The sequence below is a fragment of the Crocodylus siamensis genome, chromosome 7, assembly GCF_052110815.1.
Source record: "Crocodylus siamensis isolate JL-2025a chromosome 7, ASM5211081v1, whole genome shotgun sequence".
Taxonomy (NCBI): domain Eukaryota; kingdom Metazoa; phylum Chordata; order Crocodylia; family Crocodylidae; genus Crocodylus; species Crocodylus siamensis.
In genome coordinates this window covers 3372740-3386505 of record NC_143401.1, presented here as the reverse complement: position 1 = coordinate 3386505, position 13766 = coordinate 3372740, and the positions used below count along the sequence as shown (strand labels likewise).

Here is a 13766-nt window from a genome sequence, read left to right as displayed (position 1 = left end):
AAAAAGTTTTCAGGTCTAGGGAGAAAACACTAGATAGGAGCTGCTGATATATTATTAAACCTACTTTTAAGCTCTTTTGAAGGACAGGGCCTGGGTGTGGGGGCAGTTTTCTGTTATCAGAGCATCAAGAGTATGTACTGGTATTAGTTTATTCATTTCCAATCAGATTGTGGAGCTGTAAGCGATAAGGTTTTGCAAAGAGCTCAGGCAACTGGTTCGGTATGACAGATTCTTCTTTCATTTGAAAACAAACAAGGATCTGGTTTAGATTAATTCAGGGAGTGATAACAGCTCTCTTGCAGTCTTATATTAGGGCAAAACAAAACAAAAAGGGCTCTTGAGCAATAACATAATTGGGCAGTATCTGAGGTTGCTTGGTATGATTGTCATGCCCCTTTACAGGTAGGTGAGATTAGGGCACATGAGAGCCAAGTGAGTAGCCTACAGTCTTGAACAGACCAAGATTTTGATGTCAGGGGAGAGGGGGTTCCTGGCTGCAAGTCCCATGCCATCTCGGCCCCTAAACCATTCCATGCGCGAAACTCACAGCATTTGTTTGCAAGCAGATTTTTCCAAGCCGTGGTGTAGTGAGTGACGTGGAATTGCCCAAGGCCTAGTGATCCTCACAGTTTATTTTGTTGCCAAGATAAATCGCGAATTGTGTAAAACCATCTGTGAAGACCTTCTGTAATGTGCTTCCACCTGGAAGCCATTTCATGATGTGATCACAGGCAGCAAGCGAAGGATTTGCCAGAGTTGCTGGACAAAAGGCCAGAAGTTCAGCCTGGTCTCTGGGCAGTATTTACAAGCAAGAAGCCAAATGAGGGACGGCTTCTTGTCTAGCTTTTATTTTAACAAGGCCTTGATTTTTAATCAAATCCCACTCAATCTTTTGAAGCCTCCAGTGGTTGCTTCCCCGGAAGAAAGGACCTCAGTGTTTGTAGTCCTTGTTCTTCCCTTTGCAATGCAGCAGCACCCCCACAGGTAAAGATAAATCTCATGTAGTGGCTGTGTTGTTCTGTGCCTTGACAGTTAGCAAATTCCTTGTGTTCCTCTGCAGTTGCATCCTGATTTTTATTCCAAACAAGATTTCAGCACTAATTTTTGTTTTGACAAATATGATTTGACATAAGAATAGTGGGAGTCAAGACCTTTCATTTTTGATCTGGGTTTACATTGCCATGATCTGAATTCCTTCCTCCTTTCTCGCTTTCCTTTCAGTCGTAAATTCAGTTATTAAAGTTAGCAAGAAGCCATTTGAAAACTCACTGCTCTGTAGCATTTAAGTAGTCCCGCTATATGCAAGATTAAGTATGATAGCTTTTTAATGGTTTGTGCTGTTCACTTGGAGCATTGACACGATGGATTACTATACAGTTGTTTGAAAACCCGTCTTGCTGAAAACGAAAGGTTCGGATCCTGTTCAGTGAGAAACTCCAGGCGGGAGTATTGAGTAGGTGACTGAGCCAGGACTCCTGGGTTCTGTTCCCAGTGATGTGACACAGCTTTCTTCATCTCTCTGCTGATTCATTTTTTTAGAAAGGCTGCAGCACTTGCCCACTCTCCGTGCAATTAATGGCCTTCACCAAGGGGCCTGTGTACTCAAGTCACCAGTATACTGATCGTACCCAGCATGGCACATCTTTCACAGCAGATGGGGGAAGGCAGGCACACGTCATAATGCCTGAAAGAGAGAACCAGATGGATGAGGAACACGTGGCTCAAGCTAAGCCCAGATAAATGGTGCTGACTGAGAAGGGAAGGTACTTTGTGGAGCTGGTGAGGACCCTGCCCCTGTTTGCTGCTGGGGGCAGGTTCACTGCCTCCACCATGTCAGAGAGGCAATAAGCAATCTCAGGGTCACACTAAACTCATCACTAACCCTTACACACAACTAGCGCTGCCAGTGAGAACCACGCTGTGTCTGTTCCTGTCTGAGAAGGATCTGCTGACTGTGATGCATGTATCCTTCCTCCAGCCAGGTGAAGGTGACAGTAGCTATCAAGAGCAAAGCTAAGGCCTTGTGAGCAGAGGTGAGGTTGGATAAGGACATTCTCAGAGGCAAGTCCAGGACTATAAATGCATCAGACTGGAAAGGACCCCAAGGCTGATCTTGGGGAAAATACAAGATTATCTGTGGGGAGGGAGGGGTGCAGAAGAACCTCTTTGCATCCCCAAGGGAACAGGCATCTTCTTCAAGCCCTTAGGATGTTGGCAGCCAGCCTAGAAGTGTGGGATGCCTAGTTTGGAATTTCCTTATGCTCTATGAGTTCCTCTAGGAGCCCCCCTGTAGTCAGCTGTGGTCCTTTCAGCTATACCTCTGATGAAAACGTCATGTATGGATGGATGGATGAATCTGTCTTAAAGGACCCTTAGCTGCAAGTCCCCCCCTGAGGTCGCAGGCCTGGCCTTTGTTGTTATTTGCTCTGATGACCCTCATGGGAGCTAGCAGCTGTTTTAGGGGTGCATCTTTTCTGTTGGAACTGGTCCACTTTGTACAAATATTAACTATTCATTAAACCAGACAGAGAGGCTGACTACATATACACCCTGTTGATCAGAGCATTCACTCGGGAGTAGAGAGACCTAGGATTCAGTGCAAAGGAGAGACTTGTATTTGGGGATCTCCAGACCCTGGCAGGGATCGGCTTCTCTGTATGATCTAGACTCAGAATTCTGTCCAAGACCCCAGAAACCTTTTGGAAGAAAACTTGATCAAAACTGATATGTCTCTGTGCAATATATCATCAAGGGAGAGGAAGTTTTTGACTAAAGACCACTTTGAGGAGTTATTGCCCAGCTTTGAGGCCAAGTGGGCCAGTCAGCACCTGTAGGATTACACTGGAAAAGCAAAAGGGTTTCAAAGAGGGATTAACACTAATGGTTCAGTTTCTGTGCTGGGTCCACACGGATAACTGCAAGATTTCCTACATTAGTATCTCAGCTTTCAGGGACCCTGTAAAGTGAGGGGTCTGTTCCCTCTAGGGCTGCTTTTTTGCACTCCAAGTTAACTGAAGCCTTCTGGGGAAGACGAGATCTGCTTTGTGAGCACATGATTCTGCAGTGTCTCTGTGGGAGTAACCCAGTGTCTTGTGCTCTTGTCATTTACTTAGCAGGGTCCACACATCAGAGTACCTACCCGTGCCCCTGAACTTGTCCTTGCTGCAGAGAATGAGCCAGCCTATCCCCATGATACAAGTGGCTTTCTGAATGCACTCTGGGCTGTACTCAAAGGCACTGCTTGGGAGCCAGGAAGTTATTTGCCTGAGTTATGGGTGATGCCTTCACAGTTTGATCTGATCAGACAGGCCCAAAGTGGGGGATGGCAAACTGTTTGATTTTTTTGAGACCAATGACAACACAATAGGCTGTCTGGAGCCCTCGTGGTGCCAAGGGAACATGCTCACAATGCTCTCTGTGATCTCTTAAACTCCCCAGGGGTCTATGCTTTTCTGCTTCCTGCATATTTTCTCTCTCTCTCTCTTGCTCGCTTTCTCCTCCTCCTTCTTTCCGCTTCCTTGCTGAGTTTTGTCCCTTCTCATGCTCTTGCTTGCACATACCTGCTGGGAAGCCCCAAAGAGAAATCTAATTTTAATTTTTTTTTGGCTGATGTCTGAATATAGGATGTTAGGGGTAAGTGCTCTGCTTGGCCACCCTGTCTCACTCAAACTGAAGGCCACTGGCTTTGGCTCCAGATAATAGGCCTGCAGCCTTCTAAAGACATGCAGCTTCTGTACGTGATGCCCTTGCTACCTGCAGCTCCCACAGAGACCACAAGAGAGCTAGGCCTGAGATATTGTCTCCGTTCCTTGGAAAAGAGATTCTTTTATTGAACAAAGAAAAGAATTTTTACCAAACTGCCCTACTTTTAAGAACATTAACTCTGCCCTTGAGGCCCTGTGTAAGTGGGGCACCCAGTCAGCACGTGTGAACGCTGTCTGAACGTATTGTAGCACGGTCCTAGCACCGTGTAGGTTGTGATAGCACCTTGTGACTCCTGGCTAGACCCTGATTATAAACCGAAGCCAGTGCAGATCAGCCTGCGTTCACTCCAGATGAATTTCACGCATGAATCTTGGGCTTAAAAAAGCTGCAGCGACTGAGCTTGTAAACTCTTATTACTCTGCTAGAGGCTCAAACAGGAGGCTGGAGGGCAAGGCCTACCCACTTTTGTTTAAATTGGTGGGTTGTATTTGCGAATGATGGGCTGCTAACAGGAGGTTTGCAGATGCCGTCACGGTTGCGATTGTTGCCATAGCTATGCTTAGTCCCTGGGTGGCACTTTATATCTTCAAAGCACTTTTCAAGCTCTAATTAGCCCTAGCACTCCTGGCAGGTGGTGGCATGCCCATTCTATACATTCCCGCAGCCCCGGGGGCCTCTCCTTGAACTGTATATTGTGACTAATGCTACATTGTCTTCCGCTTGCTTTCCCATTCACCGCTGAGACCCCAAACAAGAGCATGGCCACAGTCACGTAGCGATGGCAGAAGCGTGTGGCGGTACCAGGCAATCCCAGCTGCTACTTCTGTGTTCCCTTTATACTTCACTTGGGTGAATGGAGCCTGTTTTTCTTCTTCTTCTCATTTCCCCCTTAATTATCATCATTCATCCTGTGGTGAGGACCACACATCTGTTGCTGACTGGCCTAAGTCCATGGGTTCATCTTTAATATAATCAATGCAAACCTCTGTGTTGGCCTAAAAATGAACCAGCGGCTGCACTGCTCACTTATTCCTCAGTCCCGTTATGTTCAGATGTTGTTATCCTCCCCTGTCAGGATCAACATGAATTGATCATGGGGTTCCCACAGCCCCCTCATCTGTGGTTACGGAGGAATTGAATGCTGTCATTATGTGTCAGACTTATTTACTTGTCAGTGCCTTTGGATGCGCAGTTTGACGTGCGCCTTCAAAGTAGTCCCCATCTGGCCAATGAACAGGAGCTAAACCTCCTAGTGAGCCCTTGGCACCCTGCTTTATCTTATAAACCATCACATGGCTCTTGACAGCCTCATGAGAGAGGCCATCCATGGAAAGTGCAGGGAACGCAGCCTATGAGCTCCTGCCAGCGCAAGGATGGTCTTTGCCGTATCGCTCGCCAGGGCTCTGCTTTGTCCTGGTGTCTGCAGAGATGGGGTCTCCCATAGTCTTCACAAAGACCCTGATCTCATTAGACAGACTGACCAGCTGTAGAGGCTCGATTCCACACTTGCCTCTAGCCATTGTCCCCACCGGCTGGCTATGGGGCATAGTCCCTCTGGGAAGGGTGGGAGCTTTGCCATCTCGCTGTACAGCCGTCACCTTGTTTTCAGAGCTGTCCGTTCAGCACCTTTCACAACCGTCGCGTTAATGACTGTTCAGATTTGTTAGCACGGAGCTAGCGAGAGCGGATGGGGGAATTAAGAACAGAGCAGCCTTGTTGTCTTCCTGGATGTCTCCATTCTTCTCCTGTACAAAGGAATAAATGCACTTGAGGCTTAGGGCTGGGTGGTACAAGGTTCCCTTAGAAGCAGGGAGCCAGAGATTTGAATGGTTGTATTACTACTGTAGGCTACTTCTCGGGGCTTGTTGTTTGTTTTCTCTCCAAAGGAACTGAAAGCAGAGGCCCTGCTACTTACAGTCACAAAAGTTGCCATGGCGTCTTCAGCGAGCTAAGTATTCACTCAAGGATCCTGGCTGAAGTCCTCCCTAGCCAGAACTTTTGCCTGCCCCTTGTTTTACTTGGAAGTGGTGTTCTTCGTTCCTGTCCGAAGTTTCATGCACGTGACTTTGCCGTGCAGCATAGAGGCACGGTCACGTTTCACCCCTACACCTGGCTGCATTTCTGTGGTGGATCAGGAATTTTGTCAAAAAGCTGGAGTTACGTTTTCAGCTCTTGGTTGCTAAGTGGACCATTGCAAGGACCTGAATACAGTGGCTGGTCACTGCCTATGGCTACGGCATGTGTATAATAGAAAATAAATGTTTCCCAGTCAGCAGCAGTTTTGGACACTGTAAGCTTTCACCCAGTGCTGGTTTAAACCATAGTCCATGGCCATCTGTGGGGATGGCTCAAAGTGTCTTGCTGGAGAGAGAAGCTAGCAGACCCCAAAATATCTTGCCTTTATTCTGCTTGGAAGTGGAACAAGCTCTTGTATGAAACAATTCTTGGATGAGGGTGGAAGGCAAGTTGCTTGAATACCTCCTTTCCATACTTGTAGCTGGTGCTGTAGCAGTAGGTCATCTTCTTTTAAGGATTGCTGGACCCTGATCTCAACTTAAATAAAAGCCCCATGGCTCAGCCCACAATGAGCTAGTCAGTGTGAGTAATAATCTGTGTTGAGGAGGGAATTTCTTGCTGTAAAACTGATAGTTCCCATGTCTGTTTTTCCTGAAGGGTTTCTTCTGGGGATTCTTTTGTTTTTCAGTTATACATCCCATAACAAAGAGAGGGTAAAACCAGTAATTTAAAGAGGGAAGTGACAGCAAGTATAAAAAGATTGACAGGATAGGATTTTGATTTTTTTCCTGTTGGAGCTACTTCTCTCAGATTGCATGTATACTTCTGCAAGAGTAAATGTTTAACCGTCTCTCAGGGTCTCACACTGCATCAGCCAAGTTTCACCTTTAGAAATGTGCTAGTATATTGTAACAAAAGAGCAGGTGTGTCTGGAAAGCCACCTTTTTCACGTCTTCACCCTTCAACCGTGTGTCCTAAGTCCCATAGATCTGATTGTTGATGAAGATTCCCTTGTTGCTGATAGTGGCAAAGAACCACATGGTCAGAACAGCAGGATATGGGACCTTTCCTGAAGTTTCTTGAGGCCCCTGTGTAAGGCAGAGAGATAACTGGAGACCTGGACAGGCATAGACTTGTTGCATACGGAAACTTGTTTAATCATTGCTTTGAGACTACTACAATTTCCTTGGTGCCTATCATTTCATTTATTTGCAGTGAGCTTTGTTAGGTGACTTCAAAGCTGGCACAGAAGAAAGGAATCATCCAAAAGGTGATTGTTCAGAACATGGAGCCCTATGGCTCTTGAGATAGCCCAGCATTTAAGGAATATTTAAAACAACAGCTTCCTATGGTACAAAGGAGAAACCATCAATGAAGCGCACCCTCTGTTGTGTAAAATACAGGGGAGGAAAGCAGAGCATCTCTGAATCATCTTGCCAGAAAGAGCTGAGCATGTTTCCAATCCCCCGATGCACTTCATGTGTTTAAAGCCCTTGCTTGCTGAAAATCTAAAAGGCTTCGTAAATTCTGATGATATTTTCTTTTCAGTTAATCATTCCAGAGAATGGAGTTTATTGTCTCTGTCCTCAATTCCTGTGAACAGATCCAACTTTTTCTTTAATGGTCTCTTTGCAGATTATGAAGGGCTGTGTGGACTATATCTGCAAATTAAAACAAACCCATTTATGTGTTTCTCTCAGAATATCACAGTAATAGGCTCTGCCTTGGGCAATGTTTTGGGTTTTTTTCTTGGTTTTTTTTCCCCCTTGAAGTGTTTTGCTTACATCCATGTTGTTCAGTGCTGGTGCATTTCTTCCCCCTAATAAAAAAGCGCATAAAAATCACATCATCGTTAATATTGAAGAATCATTAGAGTTGATAAAAACCACTCTGACTGAGCTGATGTTGTTTTTCATGGTCGCTGCATTTTGTAAACATGCTGCATAGCCGTCAGCATTTCTTTTCGAACCAGCTTGGAGATCTCGTGGCTGCTCGACTCCATCTACAGCACTTTTGTAGATAGCACTGGGTAGATGATCGTTCCCAACTCTGTCGGAATGAAAGAATGAATTTCCAGTGATTGACTCCATAGCTTCCCTTTCCTCCCCCTACTTTTACTTCCCCCTGGTTTTTGATGCAGACAGCATCTAAAAGCCAGCAATATTGAGGTGTGCAATAAAACTCTAGTTTGGGTTTTTATTAAAGTAGTGATGTGCTGACTGCTTGAGAAGTGTCAAAACTGATCCTATAACATCAGCAGAATTGGCCAGGATGCCTTAAGGGAAAAGGCAAGAGTTTAAAACAGAAAAGGGGCCTGATCCAAAAGGCTGCTTTTCAGGAATGCTGGTATATTATATGTCATGGGGACTTTGGTTTTGGTTTTTAATAAAGAAGGGCCAAGAACTCAAATCTTGCTAACAGTTCACCATGTTTCATATTTCCCCCTCCTCCCCAAAGTATACCTGGATCCAGCTTCCTATGACAGCTTCTGTGTAGGCACTTCCTGTGCAAAGTAGAAGAATAACGGACTAAGAGGTCTTTTGAAATGTTCAGTCCCAAGATGAACCCATCAGATCCATTCTGATATGCCACAAAAGTGTATGCCCTGAACCTATTTTTGTTTAAAATAGCTAATGTAAAAGTTGTCAGAGAGGAAGGAACTGGGCCAAAGTAAGAACTTTTCTCCAAAAGCCCCTGGGCATATATTTGAAGCCTTCCGGTTATATTGGGAAGAGAAGTGGCAGAGGGGAATTGTCACAATGGCTGTCCCCCTCTATTGAAACTAATGGGGAAGCTGATGTAAAAGTGAATCACATTGTTCTGTTTGCCAATGCAGGAGGCCTCCGAGGGGCGACGGTGATAGATGCTTTAGACACCCTGTACATCATGGAGCTCGAGGAGGAATTCCAAGAAGCGAAAAAGTGGGTGGAGAAGAGCTTTGACTTGAATGTGGTGAGTCAGTAATTGGAAACAGCTGTCTAGGCTGTGGGGGTGCCTGGACCACCCTTTGGCATGAGGTTTTGACCATGAGGCTTTCTGCTAAAAACATCTGTGAAAGAAGGAAAAGAGTATGAGGGAGGAGGAGCCACATTTGTAGGCCCGAAGGGACAATCTGATCTTTCCAACCTCCAGACCCACAGCCTATTTCCCTCTCCATCAAAATAACAATGCAGAAGTGTCAGATAGAGATCAACTCTGAGGGAGACCAGCAGACAGCACTGCTTCCCCAGGATCCCCTGCCATCCAGATGCTGAGTTGCTCCTTACTTGCGAGAGCTGGTGGAACTGCAGTGTGCTGCAATGGCATATGCAGGCCATTACACTCAAAATGCCATTAAAACTTTGATTTTCTTATGCCTGCCCTAGTTAATCCACAGTGAAAAATAGCTCTCCCCATTTGAACAATGCACACAGCTGCCTTTATAGAAAAGTATCATTGGGGAAGGGCTGGTTGGCATATAGTCATAAAAGGAAGATCCCATCTGATACATGCCATTGAATGCTTTAAGAATGTTGCTGAATCGATAAACAAGGGACAAAGTCGACGGGGAGATAATTTATCTGGATTTCATAAAGGCTTTTAATCCCGTCCCACACAATAGATTGATCTGCAAAGACTGGAATGAATGCAATAAATAGATTGATTGCTGGAGTCCAAACGCGCAGTGCAGAGAGAAAAGGATTGAAATTAATTAAAAATTGGCTTTGTGACAAGGAGCTCAGATTGTCAGGAAAGGGCGGGTTGGAGGCTTTGGATGGAGAGGGACTGACTCTCCAGCATGAGGCTTCAGACATGAGTGATCAGGAAGCCGGGCATCTCTTCAGAAGTGGTGGGGTTTGAAAGAATTTGCCAGGATTGGGAGAAACTGGAAAGCAAACAGGAGGCTTCAGCAGCAGGTGACAAGAGCACTTTGTTTCAGTGCTTTGCTTACTTCAAAGGGCAGTGGAAAGATTGAGGTATGGTTGCAGGTCACAGAGAGCTAGACCCAAATCTGCTGAAGGATGTCTCTTGCCATCCCTGCAGAAGGATGGATCTTTCCAAAAGTGCTTTTTTTTTGTGGGACAGGATTGAAGTTTCAAGCAGTGAGGATGCTGGAGACTGTGTATGCTCAGTGGCTCACAGTCCCAGCCACCCCACACCTCACTGTCTTCAGCATGAACTGAAAAATTGCTGTTCTTACCAGGACTTTTTCATAAACATAGGGACTGCCTTATACTAGCAGCAGGGAAATGTGTCCCCTCAGATCCTTTGTAGATCAGCTCTCTGGATTTATGCCAGAGGGGGTGGGGAGAGCAGGTGCAACAGCTGAGGCCGACCATGGATGATGTGGTTAATGCAGTTCCGCGAGGAAGAGTATGGCACAGTGAGGCAGAGGGACAGAAATCCTGGATTTAGCTTAAAAGAGAACACGGCAGAGTCTGGGAGCAAAACTGGGCCTTGTCTGAGACTGCATTTCCCAACTCCAGATGGTGTGGACAGCAGCACCCACAGGTCTTGGTCCATTGTAGTCTTAGAACTGGCACCCAGGAAATGCTGGGCTAGGTGTTAATTGTAGACATTTATGTTGTTTCCAGACCTGAGTCACTTCTTCCCTCCTCCAAGTTGCAAGGAAGGTCTCCTTCCTTCCCCCTTCACCATACTGTTGCTTACTGTCCTAATTCAAACTTGGACGTGATTTTTAACTGCTACCTCTGCTCATTTCCCATCCTGGGGTGTCAAGCTCTATCTCAGCCCTCATCTTGAGGAGACGTGAATTCTCATTTGTGACCCACTGTGTTGGTGGGGAGGAACAGATGATATTTGGGGTTAAAGGAGTCCACTCACTGACATTGCCATGCTGCCATTTGATCCTCCTGTTTTTTCATGGTTCCATGTGTTGTCTGGGGGGGAGAAATCGTTTTGCCATGCAGCCTCCCAGGTCTGGAGCACATTTTTAAAAAAAAAACACAATTTGAAAGCAATTGCTTTGACATTTGCTGATGAGGAGTAGGACAAGAATTGGTCTTAACTAGTTCCAGGTGAGCGCCTTCCTCATCGGACTAGCAAACTGCATCCGTATGCATTGGCTGGCTTCTAGCAGAGCATGGACTTTTGTTTGTCTCAGTGAACATGCAGGCAGCTGCATCATTGCTTCGTACTGTGGAGCTCTCAGTCTAGGGGGAGGAGGTGATTAAGGCCTGAACTAGGAGGCCTCCGTGTGGCTAATACTGGAGGCTGGCTTGGTGATTTGGCAGGTAGCATCATCCCCACAGTGTCGATACCGACCCAGCACTTTGCTATGGTGTGGGAAGGCTGCATGCAGAACGGGACCACCCTCTGGGCATTAGTAACAGACTCTTCAGCTCAGTATCTTGGCGCTTCTTAAAGGAGTAAGAGTGTCAGCTCCCGTGTCCTTTTTGGATTCCAGCTATTTTCTGCCAGCCTGAATTCCCCCTCCCTCTTCAAATGAAGAAAATCTTTTTGCTCACACTCCACCTTAGGCTGTTATTTAACATTGCTGTGTCATTAGGCAGCTACTGTGGAAGCATTTCACCAGTAGGAAAATCCCCTTTATACCCCTTACATTACCTCCCCGTGGTGTGAGCCTTGATGCATGTGGACTGCTTTGAGATCCCAGGTGGAGACCCCCTAAGAAGGCAGAGCAGTATTAAGCTGTGAACAAGGATCGCAGGGTTTTGAGCATGCTGAGAAAACTCTGCAAACCCTTCTCATTGGCCCCTCTTCCCCCCCACCAACGCACCCACTATGTGATGTGACTTGTACCTGCCAGCTAACACGTGCTGGTGTTCTTTGCAGAATGGAGAGGCGTCCTTGTTTGAAGTGAACATCCGCTATGTCGGAGGTCTGCTGGCTGCGTACTACCTAACTGGAGAAGAGGTTTGTTTCCAGAAGCCCCAAAGCCCTTGTGTGATTGCAGGCATTGTGGCTCTAGTAAGCTGTTTCTGGATGGATGGTGGCTCCCAGCAGCTCCCCATTGAGTTTAAAACAGTCCTTTTTTAACAGCAGCCTAACCCAAACCTTTTTATGATTATTGAAATGTCACCAGTGTTCTTTTAATTGTGTCGCATAATTAGCTTGCACATGCCGTGCCTGTCTCCTCTGGAAAAAAAAATCATTACTCCACTGGACCATTTCAGCAGCTTGGTATGTTGGTCAGTAAAATGCCGCTTTCCTTTGTCTTCCCCTCTGCGCTTATCACTTTGCACCCCAAGCAGAGGAAACAGCACAGACTTTGGGCTCTTTCCAAGTGCCTTCCTGGGCAGCAGGTTGACTTGCCAGTGCGATCTGCTATACTAACAGTCCTGAACTGCCTGTCTTATTAGGCTTTTTGCTGTAGCAGAATTTTGCACTGATAAAGCAATGGGGCAACTTGGGACTTTCATCATTCAGGGTGCAAAAAGCCTTTCTCCCCAGAAGCAAAGATTCAGGCAGAAGTGAGCACCCTAACTCATGCCCACAGAGCCAGCAGTGGTGAGCTAAACTCTCCATCCTTTCAGACGGTGACAGCAACCAGTCCCTTGGGCAAGATGCCCACAGCAAATTCCAGTGGAGTCAGAAGGCTCCCACTGCAAACACAGTTCCCTATTCCCCATCCCCCTCTCCAACAGAGGCCTGGGCTTCATGCCATAATCTTCCTTGTAATATAGTTGTGCTGGAATTTTACAAGTAGATGCAGGGAGATCAAGAGATTATTTCTTTGCCTTGGCTATTGGAGGCATACCAAGGGCCTGGTCCCCCTGACCTCAATGGGAGTTTTGCTGACATAAGAACTGCAGGATCTAGCGTGAATGTACATTACCCTACACTAACCCCTTGGGCTATTCCAGGTTGCTGTTTGCTGCAGAGAATTGTCTGCTCTACTGGGAAATGATGGCTCATCTTTGCAAAGTGGTGCCATTGATTTGTGGAGCCTTGGGAAAATCTGTGTTATTAAGGCTGCATTTTGTATGAGTTACAGGAAAGTGTTCCTCTTGTGATTTTCCTGCTGGGAAAGCTCTCTCAGGCCCAGTGCCCAGTCCTCTGTTGCCTTATGTACACAGCTTCCTTTGGCTTCAGATTGGCAGCCAGCTGGCTCCCAAAGCTTGGGCAGTGTTAACTTGAGCCTGCAGGCAGGTCAGTGTCTGTCAGGTCATAGAACCTAATGACTTTCTCCTGGCTTCCCATTTGGATTCAGACCCCTGTGAAACCTTGGGCTCTTCAATGCTCAATTTCCTGCTTCCATGCGACTATTGTGACAGCTTGAATTGAAATGGGGAGGCTAGAGGTAAAAGGCTTGTGCTAAGTCACTTACTGGCTTCCCCTAATCGGGTCTAATCTCTCAAGCACAGATTACTGCTGCTATCGGTTTGTCCTGCAATAATTATATATGGTTGCTTTGTGCTGCAAGCTGCCAGGAGCCATACTTCGATTTGAAAGCCCTGACTTTGGTATTAGGAATGAAAAAAGGTGATAATTCCATGGGTCTTTCGTGGAGATGGGCTGCATGTACATAGAAAGCAGATCTAATTGAAATGAGGAATGACCTGGGCTGGGAACAGTCTGCCTTATCCATCCTGCTGTATTTTGTCTTTGAAAGAGCTCCTTTAAATTTGATTTCTGTTACTTCTTCTCAGCATCTTTGGCCTTCCCAGGAAAAGTTCTAAAAAAGGGGAAGGGGACCTTTTCCCTCCATGGGACACTCTGCAAGATCAGTTCATACTGAACCAGAAAGGTTCAACTTGGTAGCCTGGGACTCTGGGAAGTTAAAAATCCAAACATTTAATTTGGCAACAAAGAGAGATTGATTCTGAAGGAGCTTTGCAGCTCTGGTTTAGCTGATCCAAATCCAGAGTCTGAGGATGCTGGGATCACAATGTTGGAGTCTAGGTTTCCAGGGGCTATCCAAAAAATTCTGATCCAGATTAATACTTCCCATAACCGTTTGGTCAGGTCGATTCCAGATAATAGGCCTAGACCCCGACCTTCACTCATTGAAGTGATAGCCTTGTAATGAGCCATACTGCATATTCTGTAGTAGTGCGTGTATAGAAAAGTGAGTTTAAAGA

At 46.1% G+C, this 13766-nt stretch overlaps 1 protein-coding gene across 1 annotated transcript in view; it reads left to right on the top strand.

Moving 5' to 3' along the window:
• Nucleotides 1-13766, top strand: part of MAN1C1 (mannosidase alpha class 1C member 1) — a 70465-nt gene that overhangs the window by 38478 nt on the left and 18221 nt on the right. Inside the window, exons 3-4 of the mRNA XM_090057608.1 lie at nt 8558-8673; nt 11518-11598. Coding sequence (XP_089913734.1) covers nt 8558-8673; nt 11518-11598 — 197 coding nt within the window. The remainder of the gene's footprint in view (nt 1-8557; nt 8674-11517; nt 11599-13766) is intronic.